This window comes from Cyrtonyx montezumae, unplaced genomic scaffold, assembly GCF_038088225.1.
Source record: "Cyrtonyx montezumae isolate F1298 unplaced genomic scaffold, pur_monq_1.0 scaffold_8, whole genome shotgun sequence".
Lineage (NCBI taxonomy): Eukaryota > Metazoa > Chordata > Aves > Galliformes > Odontophoridae > Cyrtonyx > Cyrtonyx montezumae.
Window position 1 is genome coordinate 34,268,167 of NW_027072089.1, and position 15,598 is coordinate 34,283,764.

At 45.5% G+C, this 15,598-nt stretch overlaps 1 protein-coding gene across 4 annotated transcripts in view; it reads right to left on the minus strand.

Annotated features, from left to right (window-relative positions):
- Positions 1 to 10,113: 10,113 nt before the first annotated feature.
- The window catches only part of CHD7 (chromodomain helicase DNA binding protein 7), a 124,580-nt gene continuing 119,095 nt past the window's right edge, over positions 10,114 to 15,598 (minus strand). For 3 of the 4 annotated variants that reach the window (XM_065751896.1, XM_065751897.1, XM_065751895.1), the window contains 6 exons: positions 15,343 to 15,570; positions 14,671 to 15,114; positions 13,925 to 14,146; positions 13,450 to 13,590; positions 12,853 to 12,957; positions 10,114 to 12,076 (listed from right to left, as the gene is read on the minus strand). In XM_065751896.1, coding sequence (XP_065607968.1) covers positions 11,123 to 12,076; positions 12,853 to 12,957; positions 13,450 to 13,590; positions 13,925 to 14,146; positions 14,671 to 15,114; positions 15,343 to 15,570 — 2,094 coding nt within the window. In that variant the 3' untranslated portion in view covers positions 10,114 to 11,122. The remainder of the gene's footprint in view (positions 12,077 to 12,852; positions 12,958 to 13,449; positions 13,591 to 13,924; positions 14,147 to 14,670; positions 15,115 to 15,342; positions 15,571 to 15,598) is intronic. The other variant, XM_065751898.1, reaches the window with a different exon arrangement.

The window sequence follows — 15,598 nt, forward strand, 5'->3', positions numbered from 1 at the left end:
AAAGGAGAAGAAGCGGGAGTAATTTGTGCAGTAGCCTGGAAAGAGTCCATGGGGAGTTTAAAAAGCAATTTTATTTTGGAAGCTGAAATGAAGCAGTGAGCCACTGGCTGTTTGGCCAAGGGTGAAGCGGTCAAATGTCACAGCCCGGGAGGGAAGACAGCATCTCTTCGTCCATCAGCCCTGGAGCGAGGTGTTTAGTGGGGGAAGGGAGAGATTACCACACCAGAGGAACACACACAAAAAAAAAAAAGAAAGAAAAAAACAAAACAGGAAAGGAAAGCATTGGTGGAAATTTCAGCAGAAGGCCGAAGAGTGCGGCAGTGGTAGCACGCAGTCTGCAGTGTGGCTGGAGAGAGGAAGAGGATGTGCAGGGGCGGGGGAGAGGGGGAAAGAGGGACAGGGATTATAAACCACTGTCAGCTTAATTTCATTTCCCAGGAAAATATAAAAAACTATTTGTAGACACACGGACGAGAACAAGGAGATGAGATTCAGCCAGGACTGGTTTGTCAAGAATATATTGCATCAAATCAAATTAATTTCCTTGTGTGGTAAAGCAATAGGTTGTGTGGATATACTTGAGGTTAGCAAGGCTTTTGACAAAGCTTTCCATAACATCCTCCTAAGTAAATTGGAGAAGCAAGCTCTAGCTCAAAGTTCTGCAATACAACCAAAAATTGAATTGGAAACTGTACGAAAGGATTTAGTTTATGGCTGAAATCAGATTCCAGAAGGCCTCCCAGGACCTGGTACGAGCAGTACTTAGTGGGGAGCAGGGATCAAGCCTTCACAGAGAGACTTGAAATCTATTGAACGGCAGCATTCACGCTTAAGAAGACCTTGATCTGAAGTGATGGAGAATTGCTCAAAGAGCCCAGTGGGATGCAGCACAGTGCTCGTGGACCAGCCCAACCCTATGAGCAAAACCAGTGCAGGATGGACGGGAACAGTTTGAAAGGCACAAAGCTCAGGGAAAGGACAAACCATAGGTCAGTCTGAAGACCAAAGGACTGAGGGGGGAAACAATCGGTGGCTCCCAGTGTGGAAAACTGTGCTGCAAAGGTGAAAGGACCACTGGGTTCATGGAGCACGGGAGTAGCACTAATAGGCAAATATTACAGCAAGGAGAATAAGTCAGAAGACAAGTAAAGAACAGCATAGTTTGTGGGATCATCACCTCCCTAGATCTCTAGGAATTAATTAAGCAAGTAAAACCAGAAGAGTGGGTCACCCTCTTTTAGGGTAATGGACTTGTTAGATGTCCAAAGGCTGCTGCTGGGCCAAGGTCTTCTCTCACAGTGGAGGCAGAAAGAAAAGGATGAAGACAATGCCAGAGCTTTGGGCAGCAGGGCCTGCGGATGGTGCCCATCTGAAAGGCTTTTCTGCGTGTCACTAATTATTCAAATTTTTTAATGCAATCTGTCACAGCTGTCTGGCCCCCACCAGCCTAGTGCACATCGGAGGCACACAGCCAAAGTCTGTGGGTATAATTGGGAGCAATGAAAAAGGCAGGTCTTCTGGTTTTAGCCAAATATACTGTGCTTTGCAAGGGTGACAGTCCAGCCGGCTTTCTCTGAATGCACTTCACTCTGTATTCACAAACGGACGAGGACAGATGCTGAGAATGGATAAATCCCAGCTGTGGGAAATCAGAAGAAAACAGATTATTCTAAAACTGTGTATACTATATGCGTGTGGTTCTGCACGGGGAGGTAAACATGCGCCGATAAACTGGAGAAATATTGTGCTTAAGGATCGACCCTTCATCTCACAGTAACTCAGGGCACGCAGTCCAGTAATATATTCGGAGAATTTTGGTTATTTTGTTCAGATCCTCGATGCTTTAAGCTCAGAACCCAGCACTGGGATGGCTTTTACTCCTAGCTTGGATGCGGCCAACTTTGTGCCTTGGGATTCCAATGCCAAACACAGCTCCCAGGAATGATATTTATACCATCCGTTTTTATTAGCTGTTCCTCCACCAAGAGTTCTGTGAAATGCCTAAGCCACAGCCTGGCCTTTAAAAACTGTGCACGAACACGTGAAGGCTCCAGCATTCCTTCCGTGTACCCACAGGCTGTGGGCTGCCTGCGCACAGGCCAACGTGCTCTGTTATCTTCACGTTTTTCTTTGCTGACATTTACGAATGCCACTGCTGGGTTAAAGAAAATTTTACTGGGCTAAGAGAGCAGGATATGGTGATGTTCATTACTGGTGTAACTCCTCATTTCATTCATCACAGCCATAATTAATTTTCTTTTGCAGGTATAGGCTGAGATTTAGAGCCATCCTTGTGAAATGAATTAGCCCCTTTCCTCATCATATTTGGAGCTCCCTATTGTGAATACACTCCAGGTGTAATAGAGAGGCAATTTATGAGAATGAAATCTCATCTGTGTGCTATTCCTTACCCTCTCTCTGGTGATTTTATGATGCCAGGGCACCTCTTCCCATTTGTTTAGAGGGCAGGCTGCATTCGTTATCGTAAGTTCAACAGGTTGTTTAGCATACACCAATGCACAGCAGGGCCAGAATGCACGGCACCCAACTGCTGGCGTGCAGTTGAGGTGTGCGGTTGAGGGATGTCGCTGCACATAGCATCTCAGCACCAAGGAAAATCCATAAAGCATCGTGGTCAAGGACTCAAATCTAAGCCCCGGATCCATCCTGGGTTCAAGGTGGATGCAGCAACTGAAGAGTGGCCCGATCCAGGTGTCAGCATAGCTCCCCACACTCCCAGGCCGGAGAACAGCACGAATGGGAACATGAGGAGGGGGTGGATCAACCACTTCCACCCAAACTGCTGTGGCTGAATCCATTCAGATGCAAAGCCATCCCTGTGAAACGAATCAGCCCCTTTTCTCATCTTAGTTGGAGTTCCCTACGGTGGATGTAATCACGGCAATGTGTGAAGAAAGCTGCAGACTTCTGGGAATGAGCATTCAGCTTCGAGGGAGCTCGGGAAAGCAGAAAGGAAGAGGGGAGGATTTTGCAAAGTGCTGCAATGCAACGGCAATGCACTGAGGCCCTGCGTGGGGACGCTGCTGTCTGTGTTGGAGCTGAAGCCCGGCAGCCCATAGGAGAAAAGCTTCCACCTTTTGGTTGTGTCAGAAGACTCCGGTTCTGAACATTTCCCTGTTGGAGGGTGGCAGAGCTTTTTCCATGCCACTGGTCCCAAAGCCTGCCAGTCTGGGAGGGCTCTGTCCTGGGAAAGCCTTCACCCACATCAGCGCTGTGACCGCTGGGGCAGTTGCGTGCGGATCTCAGATGAGACAAGGAGGACGTTCTGCTCTTTCAATACAAAGGGGCACAGGTTTTCCCTTTGGAAACGGGCTGCTTTTGGTTTCCCAGAAAGCTGGGACGTAGCTAATTAAAACGGCGCGTATCGTCCTCACATCACATCCTCACTGCTGAACTTCTAACCTGACATAAATACATTGCACACTGTAACGTGTTTCTCCCAATTATTAACCTTGAACATGGCAACCTATAAATCATCAGCGGAACAGCTGGTGCTCAGCATCGCCCCAAAGGTGTACGATTACGATCACTTTATATATATCTTGGTATGCAGACATGAAAAATTCATTGAAGAGCCCAGTATCGTAAGGCTTATTGTAATGAATTTTCATAAAAACATACATCATGCTTAAAATAGGTGTCCGCTCATTATCATGTCACCATTTATATCTTCCTGAATTACGTGTGCGTGGCTTGGCTGATTTCTTTGAGTCAAATGTGATTCCTGAACCAATTTAGACCAGTTTGCTTGCACTTCAGGGTGAGATTTTCATCTTTCACCTTATGCCTTTCATTTTTGCACGAGGACCAGGACTGCAACTTGCGGAATATCGGATGGATTAAGGGTTGTTCCCAGCTGGAGATCTCACAGCAACGCTTGGTGTTGCATCCATCGCTGCCAGGATTTCAGCAACTGCCTTCAGCACTGTAGCTGTGGGGAAGATAACTGCAGTCACATGAGATCAGTGCCAGCAAACAAAGGAATGGTGTGACTGTAAACCAGTAACAAAAGCAAGGGGAATAAGCATACCGCAAGAAGGATGTATGGGGGACCTTTAAGATAAGCTTGCACAAACCATTGGGGTCAAACTATCAGGACGGGACCTTTAGGAACAGGGGGGTGGAGGCAGCAGGTCAACATTTGGTCTTCAGGATGGCATCCTCAGCTTCCCAGCAGCCAAGCACACGCACACAGCCTGCGCCAGCTGGGCACACGCTCTGATTTAAAGCAGAGCAGCACCTATCCAGTGAGCACCAGGAGGTGACATGTCCCCACCCTGCCCACAGCTTGCAGGGATGCTCTGGCTGCCCATGTGCCAGGCTGAGCGGCTGGTGGCACTTGATGGGAATCACGAGGGAGGGGTTCTGCATTTTGCCACCCATTCGTGCCATGAAGCCATTATTTCCCTGTAGGCTGCAGGAGGCTTTTGTCACCTTGGCTCCTTTCCCACCCTCCTCTGTCAGGAGGCCTGAATTACATCTGCTGTGGGACAGGGAGAGCTTTGTACTGGCACTCACAGCACCCTCTGGATTACAGAATCAGACAGGGAAGCTCTTCTTATCACCGCTGCAGGCTTCCAGTCACCAGTGCAGCAGGCAAAGTGCACCGGTGCAGGTAGGGCTCCACCGGGCCTTCCTGCATCAGCCCTGTGCCAGAAGGGCACCGTGGTCACCCAGAATGAGGGTGGCACATAGTGGGATTCCCACGCAAATCTCCTCCTTCCCCTTGGAATTTCTGGTCCCGAGTTCCCCACGGTGACTCCTGTTTGCTGCAAGCAGCAGACATGATAACTTCCGCATGCAAACCCTATTGCTCGTAGGTCATCAGCAAGATCAGTGCAGATTTAATTTGCTTTTGCCTGCCCACAGCATGTTCTACATCACCTATCAGGAAGAGTGAAGATAAACATTAAAATAAAAATAAAATAGAATTGCTCCACAAAAGCTTTCAGATTGTTTCTGTAGTGCAAACAGCACAGGCTCAGTGAGAAAACCCAGGATCACCGCACGCAAACATTGCTCGGGTCACCACGGGCACTGAGGAGGGATCTACAGCGTGACCTCTCTGTGAGGAATAAGTGCAGCACGTAGCAGAGACACACAATTTGTTCCACTTTAGCAAAGATCTGCTTGGCACGCCAGCTTGAAACTACTTTAGGAAGACTTTATTGAGCAGCGCACAAGAAAACCCACTCATCTCCCAGCCTGTACACAACCAAAGCTGCTGATGGAAACTGTTTCCCAATTTCTATCCCAAACCAGGTAAGAAAACATCCACGTAGGAAATAGCTGCAGTCAAATGGCACACGTACTCAGATGCTGTCACTGCATAGCGTGATTCCCACTCGCCCCAGAAGAGGAGCTGATCCAAATTCACCAGAGGCTGTTCTGGGGAAAGGATGCCAGGAGGAGCTGACAAACACGCGGTATTTAGCAGCGTGTGCTGAAAAAAAGGTGGAAAGATCTTTTGGTGCTTGCCTCTGGCAGCTGCCCGAAAATCGCTTTTCCTCTCCGGGTTAAATGTAGGTAAGAAATGATGGCAGCTCTTCTGCAAAGCTAGCAGAGCAATGGGAAAGCTCGCTCAAGTGAAGCAGGGAGTGCTTTAGAGCCAGCAGATGCCTTTTTTCTTTTTCCGAATGCTCCTTTTTAGTGCTGTTGTACAGAGCCAATGACAGAAGGTGCTCCTTGGTAGCAACTGGTGCTTGGAAGGCTGGAGGGAAGATCTTTTATTAAAAGAAATAATAAATAAATGAAACAAATCCTGCCACTCCACACCAGCGCCTGAGCTTCGGTATCAGAGTTGGGTGCAGAATTACGAGGACCAAATCTGGGGCCTGGTGTTACCCAGGGGCAGCGGGTGTCACCCGGCACCTGCACGTGAGGAAGTGGGAGTGCTCGAGGCACTCTTACCCAGGCTTTGGGGAGCTCTGCAGCCTCACAAAGCGGGCACAAAAGAGCAAGCACTGCTTGCAAAACAAAGCGCATACCCCACTGGTCACCGGAGTGCTACAAGCTGGAATCAATGCGAGGATTGTGACAGCTGAGAACAAATTCAGCTATGTTTGACAACTTCCAGAAAATATTGGCAGAGGACGGGGAGCCTGCACTGCCCAGCAGCACCTTTGTGAATTGATTAGCCATATAGCAGATGGCAAGCCTGCTGCAGACTGAGACAGCAGAAGATGGCCAGTCTGGACGAGGAGAACTTGAAGAAGGCTGGGAGGAAAAGCACGTCCTCGTGCTGACAGCCCCCGCCATACCTCATAAGTGTCAGATGCACGGCAGATGAGGAACAGGACTGATTTTTAGCATTTTCTTCCGTTCTGACTATTCATCACGAGCACCTGCCCAGCGTGTAAAACGGAGTTACGTAGCTCAGTTTAAACCCTTCGTTCTGTCCTTACCAAAACAACAACAACAAAACCCTTAAAGAGAAAAGAAAGGGAAAGTCTGCTTTTAAAATATCCCCTGAGCGGTGTTTGTGGGGTCATTTTGGAACCAGCTGCTGCGTTTGGGGGAGCTCATTACACGCTCTCCCTGAGACAGCACTTGCCTTGAAAGTTGGAATTTAGCAAACAAGTTCTGGACAAAGAGCAAAGGCTTCGCTTCCCTCCTTCTGCTACATATTTTTGGGAGGGGTTTGGCACACGTTGGGGGAAAATTCATAATTTTAATGGTTTTAGGAAATGCCTGGGGCTATTCAGAGCCCGCACAGCTGCTCATCAGTAGCCAGCCATGGCTGAAGGAGCAGAAACTATGGATGGCAGAAATATGCCATCTTTGTCTGGTGCAGAACAATGCCTCTGCAGTGAGATACAATGGCCGTCTCTTATTTTCCACTAGCCCTTAGAAAAAAAAAAAAAAAACGGGGGGGGGAGGGAAGGAAGGGAGAAGAAGGCTCTCTGAGCTTCCTTGCAGGGCCTTAGAGCCGAGGGAGAACCATCGGCTTCGCAGGCACAGAAATGCAAACCCTCCTCAGGCTCTCAGCAGCCATGTGGGAGGAGGCCGATGGTGCAGAGATCCCCCTCTGCCCTACGGGTACTACTTCCACCCAAAGGGCAAAGCACCACGGAGGGGAAGAGCTGGAGATGTGCTGAGAACAGAGCACGCCCACGGCGTGCGTTGCCTCCAGCACCACGGGGGTAAACTTCACGGCCTGCTGCCGTTCAGCTTACAGATACGATAGCCCAAAAAGCCAACAGAGCCAAAGCTGGAAGTCTGTACACCGCCTGGACCAACAGGCTCATGTGGAACAAGTGGGAATAATAAACAAGACAACGTAAATGTAGCTTGTACGGTGAGATGCCCCAATAAGCTCTTGCACCTCCGCGCCCTAAGCAAGGCTCTTAAATGGGTGGTTGGATGGCTTTACCAACGTGGACAGTGATTCTATGAAAGGCAAAAAACCTGAACTATTCACTGACGTAGACTTATCCCCCCTTTAGGACATATATTTTTGTAGCACATTACCACGTTATCCTAAATATTTGCTGGTTTGCATGAGATCATCATCTGATTACCCCAGGCTGCACGCAGACAGTGCTGGACATTTACTTTCCGTTTGGAAGGGTTTCGATCGCTTCCAAAACTCTCATCAAACCTCGATCAGTGCAACCACCAATCCGTAACAATTCGTTCCCTTTGGGATTTTGAATCAGAGCAGCTGACTCAAAGTGCTGATCAGAACATCCGCCCAAAGTGCCACATTTCAAGGCCTCTCGAAGCCGACAGAAGATACTTCGGACTAGTTGAGGGCCTTGCCTGCTACGCCAGCAGTGAGTTTTGAACCACTTGCCCCCAGCGGCCTAGGTTTATAAACAGAACCATAAGATCTCTCTTTCACATTCTTAGAGAACACGTCCTTAGAAGCCTGAGCAGATCTGTTGTTGTTTTGCTGTTTCTCTTGGCGGGGCTGCGTGCCACGTACCCGGGAAAGGCTGCGTCAGCACGCAGGTCGTCCTGTACTCTGACATAAACACACGCTCCTCCAAAGCAACACAGAAGTCACTTGTACTCCTTGACACTCCCATTAGCAATTCTGAGACCACAAGGGGGTCCAGCAAAACACGGGTACTGGCAGAAGGCTTCCGATGGAGGCGGGCAGGAAGGTGCTCTGGCCGTGAATCAAGTTGAGGATAGCACGTTCTTATCATCTTACGCACGTAAGCTTTTATTCGTTCAGACACGCTTTAAAACTTTGTGAGAATCATTGCAATAATTAACACGTTAAAAACTCTGTCGTATCAAAGCAAAACCTTCATATTTTCATGTAATACATTTCTTGGACATTAGATGGCAATCCCCCCCACTTCATTTTTCATACCAGGGGCCCAATTCCCTTCCAAAACCCAACGCCGCCTTCTTTCCGACAGGTGAGCGCTCTGCTTAAGCCGTACGAAGCGAGGCTGCCTGGAGCCTCTCCCAACACCACTGCATCCACTACAGCTCTCCAGGTTCAGCTTTTCTTTGAACTGGAAAGGCAGATGACAGCACTGAGGGATGCCTCTAACAGAGGTAAGACTCGCTTGCTACGTCCCTCGGACACCCAACGTCATGACTTGGACGCTTCAGTGCCAAAGGCCTGCAGGCAGAAGTAGGAGGCTACCTGAATTTCCCCCTCATTCTGACAGAGGAAGAGGTTTAGGAGAATGAAAAGGGTTTGAGTGGCATCGAACAATATAATTTCTATTCTTGCCAATTAAAAAAGGGCCTCCCAGGGGATATCATTAGTCTGTTCAAATCTGTGCTGGGAATTACAGAACCGAATTTGGGAAAGAGGCTATTTTATGTCGGTACGTGAAATACACACAACAGGAAGCACCTAGCAACTTTCACAGGAGAAATTCTAGAGATAGAAGACGAAGTAAGACGCCAGTCATTTGAACAACTTAAATAACAGAGAAAAATGGATTCAACACACCGAATCAAGTTAATGGACCTTGGCTTTCAGCCTCTCACTTGTTGCCGTGGACTACGTGCAATGTTTCAGAAAGAGGCAGGAATAACACCTCGTCAACCGTCCGGTGATGGACATGGCAGGGGGAAATCCTTCCTGACCTTCATTAACTCCACGTGATCTATTTAAAGTGGCAGTACAAGACCTTCTGCCACCTATTCGTTTCAACGGTGCGCGTCTGCGATTCATTCCCACCAGATTCACTTCCTAAGCTCTCATTTCTCATCTGCTTTCATTGTTCGCTGAACGCTCCCTTTCCAGAGCGAGTTCACCCCTTGAAACGCGTCCTCCTGTCGGCTGAGTTCCGGCCTTGCAGCACTCCTTCATTCGAGCTCTTGTGCAAATTCACAGGGGATGGGAGAGGGCTGCGGCTCTCCAGCTCTCCGAAAGCACAGGTAAAATTAATCATAAGACGGGGGTCCACCCACAGCTGGCTACCCAAACAGCTCATTTTTCATGTACTCCACTGCAGACCTAACCTTTTATCCTCACTATCGAGACGGTTGCGTACGCGTGTGTCAAGGTGACAACACTGTGAAAACAGAAGTTCTCCAACGGTACATTATCTCCAATATCAAAGGTCACAAAAGGGTACAAATGGGCAGGCTCTCCAGAAGAGACACTGGTTTTTATGAAAAGTGGGTCAGTTTTAGTTTCATGCGGGTTGTCTGACACAGTGGTTTCTGGCATCACAAGCTCTGGTCTACAGGATACCACAGAGCCTTTGTATCCCTTGCTGTCACTACAGCATTGTGTTTTTCTACCCATTAACCAAGGATAAATGACCTAGATATTGTGCCTATTAAAGCCTCATTTTTCTTTTGCCCTTTTGTTCTTTAGTGTACCATATTATCACACGCTGAACACATTTTAAAGTATTCTCAGTCTCTCATGCCCCTTTTGAAGGAGTAAAGTAGGCTTTTTAGTGCGCTTTTCTGTAGAGTCACTTAGAGTGGAAAATACGAAGGTAATTCGAGGTTTCTCTTCCTGCCCAGTCCCGTGAAGACAATCAGTTCAGCATTTGCAGCCGCTGAGAGTACAGCAGGCAACGCTGCCCAAAGCCACAACGCAAACAGAACACGTGAACGCCAGTTGTGATGTCCCTAAACGCTACATCTGATAATTACATCGCTGCATATCATGGGTCACTTTTATTAAAAGCATCATTACTACAGTTGGCAGCAATTTACATCTTATCTTACATGATAGCAGTTTCCGAAGAACAAAAAAACAAAACGAAAAAAACCCAAAAAAACAAAAAAAATAAAAGAAAAAAAAAAAGACATCACAACAAAGAAAAAACAAATACATTTACAAAGTCATGTCTGTAAACTTCAAGGCTAGTTTAGAGTTGAGGTAATGCTGTTTAGCTTTGTGGCTAAAGTAACAAAGTCCTTTAATTTAAAAAAGGTACCTGATTTTTTTTTTCTTTTTGTTTATACCAGTGCATTACAAGATCACGAGACGATTAAACTGTAGCTTTATCCTGTAAGAACCTTCTCCACGGGGAAATTTCCAAAAGGTACTCTTCACATTCAACAGCTGCCTTATTATTGCTGCGTCTCAAGACAGAGACATTCACACTATCATGAAGATTGTCAGAGAGAGAGTGTGTGTGTGGGGGTGAGCTCCCATACAGTCAAAATGAAGCGCGAGTACGATATGCATGGTAGGTTTCATCTTGACCTTCACAGCAAAAGAAAAATAAAATAAAATAAAAAATAAAAATAAAAAATTAAATAGATAACTTCATCCTTCCTTTGAGCAGCACTTCCTTCTATTAGTGCCACTTGGTTACAAATTGCTGCTTTTCATAATACCAATGGTACCAAAAGGAAAAAAAAATAGGAAAAAAAAAAAAGCAGAGCATTATGTCGATTTCCTTAAAAAGACATGATCACCTCTCAAATTTCATCTCTCCTAGGGATAATAAATAATGCACTGCACAATACTTAATGACCAAGATACCTTTTGACACATCTGTATAACATGACTTGAACTTTTTTTGTTTTCTTTTTCTTTTTTTTGCTACACTATGTTACAGAACAGCTTATAAAAACTAAGTATGGACATTAACTGTGAGTGTAAACAGTAGGACTACCACTTGTCAAAAGTTTAAAACACTTCAACTGTAACTGGTACTGGTTATTCATCATTTTCATTGTTTTCTATTTCGTCCCCCCCGTCAAGTGAGTCTAATTCTTCACCCTGTGCTATTTCGTCTTCTAAAACGGAGGAATCTGCAGTTTTATCAAGGCTCTCCTCTGCATCGCTGCCTTCCAGGTTTTCTTCATCTTTAAAGGCAGTTCCTTCAGTTTTGTCAGTAGCCTTCTCTTCGCTGGAGCCCACTGCATTCTGAAGTCCTGCTAGTGCTGGGAAACCAGGCAGAGTCAATCCTCCCAGTCCCGGAGGTAGAAACATAGATGGGTAGAACAGGCCAGGAGCCATGGTAGACAGCAGGAAAGGATTGAAGGCCAGAGGGTTTGTGGGCAATCCAGTGTTGGTGGTGCTGGTAGTGGTGGCAGCGGCGGTAGTCACCGCAGTAGCAGCGCTGACGGATCCGTTCGCAGAGTCAGTAGCAGAAACAGTGTCTGTGCTTTTCTCAGAGTCTTTGTTCTCCTCTTCGTTCTCATGTTTCTTCTCTTCAGCTTTTGAAGCGCCATCCTCAGTCTCTCCTTGACCGGAAGCAGTAGTGGCATTTCCAGTAGTAGCCGTTATTGGGTTATTCAACAATCCACTTAGTCCAAACATATTGGGCAATCCTGCCATCCCTGGCAACATCAGAGGCAACATGGCAGCTGGATTTTTAGCATCCCCCCCAGCAGCAGCAGCTGTTGCTAGCCCTGGCGGAAAGCCCATGAGGCCTGCGAGCTGGAGAGACTGCAGGTTCTGTAGATTCTGGAGGCTGGTGAGGTCCATTCCAGCAAACAGACTGTTCATTAGTAGTGGGTTGATTCCCGAAGTTGATGCTACAGCAGCAGCTGCTGCAGCTGCTTTGGCAATTTCACTTTTTGGCCTTCTTCCTCTTCTGCTTGCTCCTTCCTCCCTCACAACAGGCCCAGTGAGAAGACGGTCAAACATGGACTCTGGAACAAAACCCTGAGAAATGGATGGAGAAAGAGTTGATCAGGTTTTAAAGCCTTCAGCGGTTCACTAGCTGCGACAGAAGAAACTGAAGGGATTTTATCTCATCTTTTTAATTTCAAAAAGCAGTTTGCTTTTGAACCCTGGCAAATCACGACTAGCTAGCTACTAAAGTGAACAACGCCAGAACGCCGAAAAAAACCTGAAGAAAACAAACTCACACCTTTTGCTTATTTAAACGCAGCAGCAGAACAAATCGTGCTGAAACACTGTAGCTTGTGGTCCCAATGAACACTAGTACATGGAGTAGCATTGTAAGAAGTACTTGCAGAACTGAACACTTTATTTCCAAAGAGCAGTTTTCGAATACAAGGTAGCAAAGCCAATCCTTCGATGCTACAAACTACCAAGATCATTACTGTTTCTGCTACGTGTATGACAATTACAGAGTTCAGTAGTTGTTTAGTGTACAAACAACTGTATTTATTAAGAATTGCTGTTTCCTAAATGAAAAAAAAACCTGCCAAAAACCAACAAAAACACATAACAAATGCCGAAGGTTGCTTTAACTGTATTTCATTTTTTCCAGTGTACAGCAATCCCACTCTGGAGCAGCCTTTTATCACTTCCCAGCTGGCTAACTCCCATCCTGACACTACAATTTCCTCAGCTCAGAACTAGCAATGAGATAAAGGACTTAATCATCAATGCTTGCCTGGAAAAATTTACACAACCTTCAACTTTCCTGTGCTGTAATCTAGAGCAAAGCATGGAATTACAGTTTCACTTACAGACTGCTTAACAATGTCAGTCCAGTCTGGAGCAACAGCAAATTCAGGATTTTCTTCTAACCATCTTGGCAAGTCCTTCATTGGAGGGGCCATAGCTCCACCCATCTAATGCAAAAGATAAGTTAATACTTAAAAACACAAAACAAAAACCAACCAAACAAAAAACCCAAACCACCAAACTGCTACTGTTCATCTGTATGTTTTCCATCTGTGCACTTTCATCTATGAAGGACGACAGTAAAGAATTTCAGACCACATTGTAGAAAACTGACTGAAACGACCTAATGACATTTGAATTGAAAAAACACGTTTAAAAATACAGTAAAATGCCACAGTCTAGGCAGTGTTAGTAATGAAATTCGTATCCAATATAAGGGAAAATATGCTGTACAGTTCCAAAAAGTAAGAGTTAGTTACTCAACTCAAATGGCTAATGTGAGCACACCATTAGTAAAGGAGGAACTAAAGGTATTGAGTGACAGTAAGAATAAATGCCAGTGCCAAATTAAACTTTTTCAAGAAGAAAGCTTGGGACAGAAAGCCTGCTTTCCACGTGCAAAGATGTTATTAAACAACTCCACTGAACTCAGTTCTTACCTTCTTCCCATTTCGCTTATTTACAACAGGTACCCTTTCTTCTCCTGTCAAGGTGTTTATATCCAGTTTATTAGGGTTTCGACATCTGTGTCGTTTTTGTTTCGGCTTCTGAAATGAGGAAAACAGCACATCTGCACTCTTCTGGAAAGAAAAGAAATGTGTTGCTTTTTAGTGTTTCATTTTCACGACAGAAGTCAAGAACTAAGACACCTCTTCTACCAAAAACGTTAAGAAAGGGCCCAACACTTTACCCTCGGAAAAATATCTTCCTGAGCTTATGTAGAAATCCTGGTGCCCCCCAGGTGTTTAGATATTTTAGAAAGCGTGGCTAAAATGAAAACCTCTGCTGAAACCCAGACAGCTGCAAAATCTGATGACTATGCCCAGTCATCAGTGAAGAAATTCATTTCAATGTCTGCAAAACTAACTTCCATCCCGATTTAATACAACTGCACTTTTAAAATCAAATACTTACTGGTACATAACTTGGCATATCTACAGTGTAAGTAGGATGCAACTTGAGCCATTCAACTAAATCCTTGTTTTTGGGAGCATCTTCTCCCACCAGCCTGGTCCCATCCTCTAGATTGATTACAGGGATGCGAGTGTCTGGGTCCAGCTGACCAGGAGATGGAATGTTCCTTGCTGGTAGGGCTTCCATATCTTCTTCAAAAGCTTTGGTCACTTCTGCATCCTCCTGAAACATGAACACCAGCATTAATTCTCACTTCAAGGCAGCAGTTACCTGGGAGAAATTATTTCAGGGACTAAAGTCAAAGGCTCAAGGCAGTAGTAAACAAGATTTAAATGTTCTCACTATGTAAAGCAGTCACGTTAGGAGATTTTGTCAATTTAGAATCCTTGGACATTAAAGAACAGACAAAGCAGTTTTCATGCAGTATAATTTAACGGTCCCCAGGACCTTCACTTTCCACAGAACAGAGAAGGTAAACTTAAGCCTCAAAACGTATGTTATCAAAGGAAAAAAAATGTCTTTTTCAAGGTATGAGCTAGTTAAAACTAAGTCCCAGTGTGCTATAGTAAAAACTTGATGTAAACAACATTTTGTTTGGTTCACAAAGAAATTAAATACAAAACAAAAGCTGGTTGAGTAAGAACTGTACGTTGTTATTTGCTAGAGTATAACAACACTGTAAACTCACATTCAGAAAGTACTAGACACAGAAGAACAAATAGGAGAGAAAAAAGCTGTTGCCTTACTACAGTCAACGACGTCCGTTTGTTGCTCATAAATAACAGATCGAGCCCTTCTACATTTTTCCTCCTTCCTCTCCTCCTCTTCATGGGCGGTTCTCCATCTATTAAAGAGCCATTTAGTAGATGCCTTGTGGGTGTGCGTGAAAGACCTGCTTGCAGCAGCTCCATTTGAGTTTTAAAGGCATCAGACACGGGTGTGGAGACATTAGGCAAGATAAACTTTGAAGTAACAGATGAAAAATTTGAGGTAGAACTTGTTGCCTCTCGTGAGGCCTTTGATAAATCTACAACCTTTTCTTGTCCATTTTCTGAGACCACCTGAGACTCACGTAACTGGGCAACCATTTCCATAAGATTTCTCCTTTTGGCAGCTCTCTCAGCCTCAATTTCAATCTTTCTTCGTCTCCTCCTCCTCTGACGCGGAACCGACAAATTGAGTGCATCTTCCTAATGAAATATCAAGATTTCCAAACATTAACGCAGCTCTGTGTAACCACACTGATTTTAGAACACAACTCCAAACGTACAACTCAGAAAATAAAGCCTTCATTTTACTCAAAGTAACACTGCCTTTTATTTTTCCTATTTTATTCAAAGGAATGCTATTCTTTCAAATGAAGCAAAGTAAGTGCACTCAAGAAGTTTTCTGTAAGAATGAGAAAGATGCAGCCTTGCCTTTGACAGCTGAGGGGAAGCAGTGATGTCTTCACTGCCACTGATGCTGGCTTGACCGATCATGGAGAGCTCTGCAAAGCTCCTTTTTTGCAGAGGGCTATCCACAGCTGTTGGAGTATACCCAGGTATGAGCCCCTGGAAATCAAACATCTGGCGCCTATTTACTGGCCACTTCCCTTTCAGCACTGCTTCACAGATGTTGTCTAATCGGTTGATCATTACTCGGTCCTGTGTAAAGGAGAAGTACATAACGAAA